The sequence below is a fragment of the Myotis lucifugus genome, unplaced genomic scaffold, assembly GCF_000147115.1.
Source record: "Myotis lucifugus unplaced genomic scaffold, Myoluc2.0 scaffold_70, whole genome shotgun sequence".
Classification (NCBI taxonomy): domain Eukaryota; kingdom Metazoa; phylum Chordata; class Mammalia; order Chiroptera; family Vespertilionidae; genus Myotis; species Myotis lucifugus.
The window spans coordinates 2,794,172-2,796,275 of NW_005871118.1; the positions used below are offsets into that span (position 1 = coordinate 2,794,172).

The 2,104-nt window shown below is 42.3% G+C and overlaps 1 protein-coding gene across 4 annotated transcripts in view; it reads right to left on the reverse strand.

Annotated features, from left to right (window-relative positions):
• Window positions 1-346: 346 nt before the first annotated feature.
• KCNAB1 (potassium voltage-gated channel subfamily A member regulatory beta subunit 1) overlaps window positions 347-2,104 on the reverse strand; it is a 309,666-nt gene continuing 307,908 nt past the window's right edge. Inside the window, exon 13 of one of the 4 annotated variants that reach the window (XM_023755165.1) lies at window positions 347-840. In XM_023755165.1, coding sequence (XP_023610933.1) covers window positions 751-840 — 90 coding nt within the window. In that variant the 3' untranslated portion in view covers window positions 347-750. The remainder of the gene's footprint in view (window positions 841-2,104) is intronic. The other 3 variants (XM_023755164.1, XM_006090325.3, XM_023755166.1) reach the window with 3 other exon arrangements.

Sequence of the window (2,104 nt, forward strand, 5' to 3'; positions counted from 1 at the left end):
TATCCGAAGCTAAGCTTCCATAGTAGTGTAATCCTCACTGCATACATTTACCATAATGTCTCTAATTAGAGACTGGGGTGTTCATCCTTTTACTATCTCTACGTGTAAATGAATAGAACATTATTAGAATTCTAAGACACTTTGGATAAATTGCTACACAGGGTCATTTTTGGGGCCAAGCAACACTGAATATTTAAAAGGTAACGAAAGCAAATACCTAGGAATTACATTTTGTTGAAAATGATAAGGGAAACAGCTTGCTAACACTTAGAATGTGAAAATAGGAAAACAAATGTAAAATTGTTTTTGCTTATTTTCCCAAGCAGGACTTCTGAATTAACATAGCCTCTTCTTTCTACACAATCCACATTGCATCTGTGGATTTTGTTCATTTGAAAAAAACAGATCTGTCTGTATAGCCTCCTTTAAGTTCTATGCCTGAAGTTAATACAACTTTCCCCGCCATATGCTTTCCATTGCATTAGCATGAGGTGTACAGAGCAATGCAAGAATAGGTGACTCCAGTCCAAGATAAGAAAATAGAATGGATTTTCTTAGTTGTGAGTTTTCAGATGTGCTCATAATTCGGGTGCACAGTGGTAGCGACAGCAGACACCTCAGAATCCGGGGACACTAGAGGTTGAGCAGCGGCTGCTAAGTGATTTAAAAGACTGGCTAGGAACACCTTTCTGTACCGGCATAGACCGATATTTGAACCATGCAGCTCCTGTGGCTCATGCATTCATTGCCTTATGATCTGTAGTCCTTTTTGCTGTAGGGCTTGTTGCGTAATATGTTATCAATCTCATTTACCACGTGTGATGTCATCTTTGGGAGAACCTGAGAGCATGAGAAGTACAAAGGATGTAGTTAGTACTTGATATTTGTTCTTTCTGCTCACTATTGGGCAAAGTTGTCTAGACTGGAGTACGTTTAAAAACCACCACTGGAAAATACTCCTCACCAGACCCTAAGCTCCTTGAGGTCAGGGACCTTGTTTTGTTCACTGCATCTCCAGTGCCTCTAAGAGTGCTTGGCCCATAGTGCTCATAATTATCAGTCGGCTGGATAAATGAAGACATAAGATGTAAATGAAGGCTGATAGAAATGTATAATTCCCACAGAAGTTCTGCCCAGTAGAAATATAATGCGAGCCACATAATGTGATTTTAGGTTTTCTAGTGGCCACATTCATAAAAGTGAAAAGATGTGAAATTAATACCTGACTTTACTCCATTATAGCCAAAACATCATTTCAGTATGTAGTCAGTATAGAAAATTCTTAAGACGCTTTGCATATTTTTAAACTACTATGTTTTTCTGATCTCTAGTACATGTTATACTTACTCTGCATTTGGACTAGTCACCTTGCATACGCCAAAGAACCACATGTGGCTAGAGGCTACGGTACTGGGCAGCACAGGTCTAGAGACTAGGAGAGATTCTTTACCACTGGTGGTCAGCACCCTGGTCAAGGATGGCCAGGGGTTAGCAGGCATCCTGGGGTGGATGGCACAGCATGAAAAAGTGAAAAGTCCGAGAAACGGAGTGATACAAGCGTAAAGTGAGTGGTGGAGGTATGGGGATGGTAGGAACAGGAGAAAAAGACATTGGGGTAAAGAAGGCAGAAGGCCTTGCATATGGTTTTTTTTTGGGGGGGGGGACACTTTATTCAGTAGACATTGGGGAACCTCTCAGGACTTTTCAGCTGGGAGTGAACCTAAGAGACACCTAGTGGTAGTTTGAAGGATGAGTTGGAGGAGATTGAAAGGGGACATAGATGTTAGCAATTTATTGCCCTGGGCAGTTAAGAGCCTTAACTGGGACAGGGGCAGTGGAGGAGAAAAGGGGTGTGCATCTGGGGCATTTTAGAGGATGGTGGTGGTTTCCGGACTGGATGACTAGAAACATATGATGTGGATTACTGAGACGTGTTCACGGGAGGAGAAGTTTGGAGTAGGATGTATTGAGTTCAGGGTGCCAGTGGGAGACGCATGTGGAAATGATTTGTAGGCAGCGGAAGGGCAGCTGTGGAGCTTGCTTGCTGGTAGCAGGACTGGAGTTGAGGATTTGTGAGTCATCTCCATGGATATGCTAATTAAAG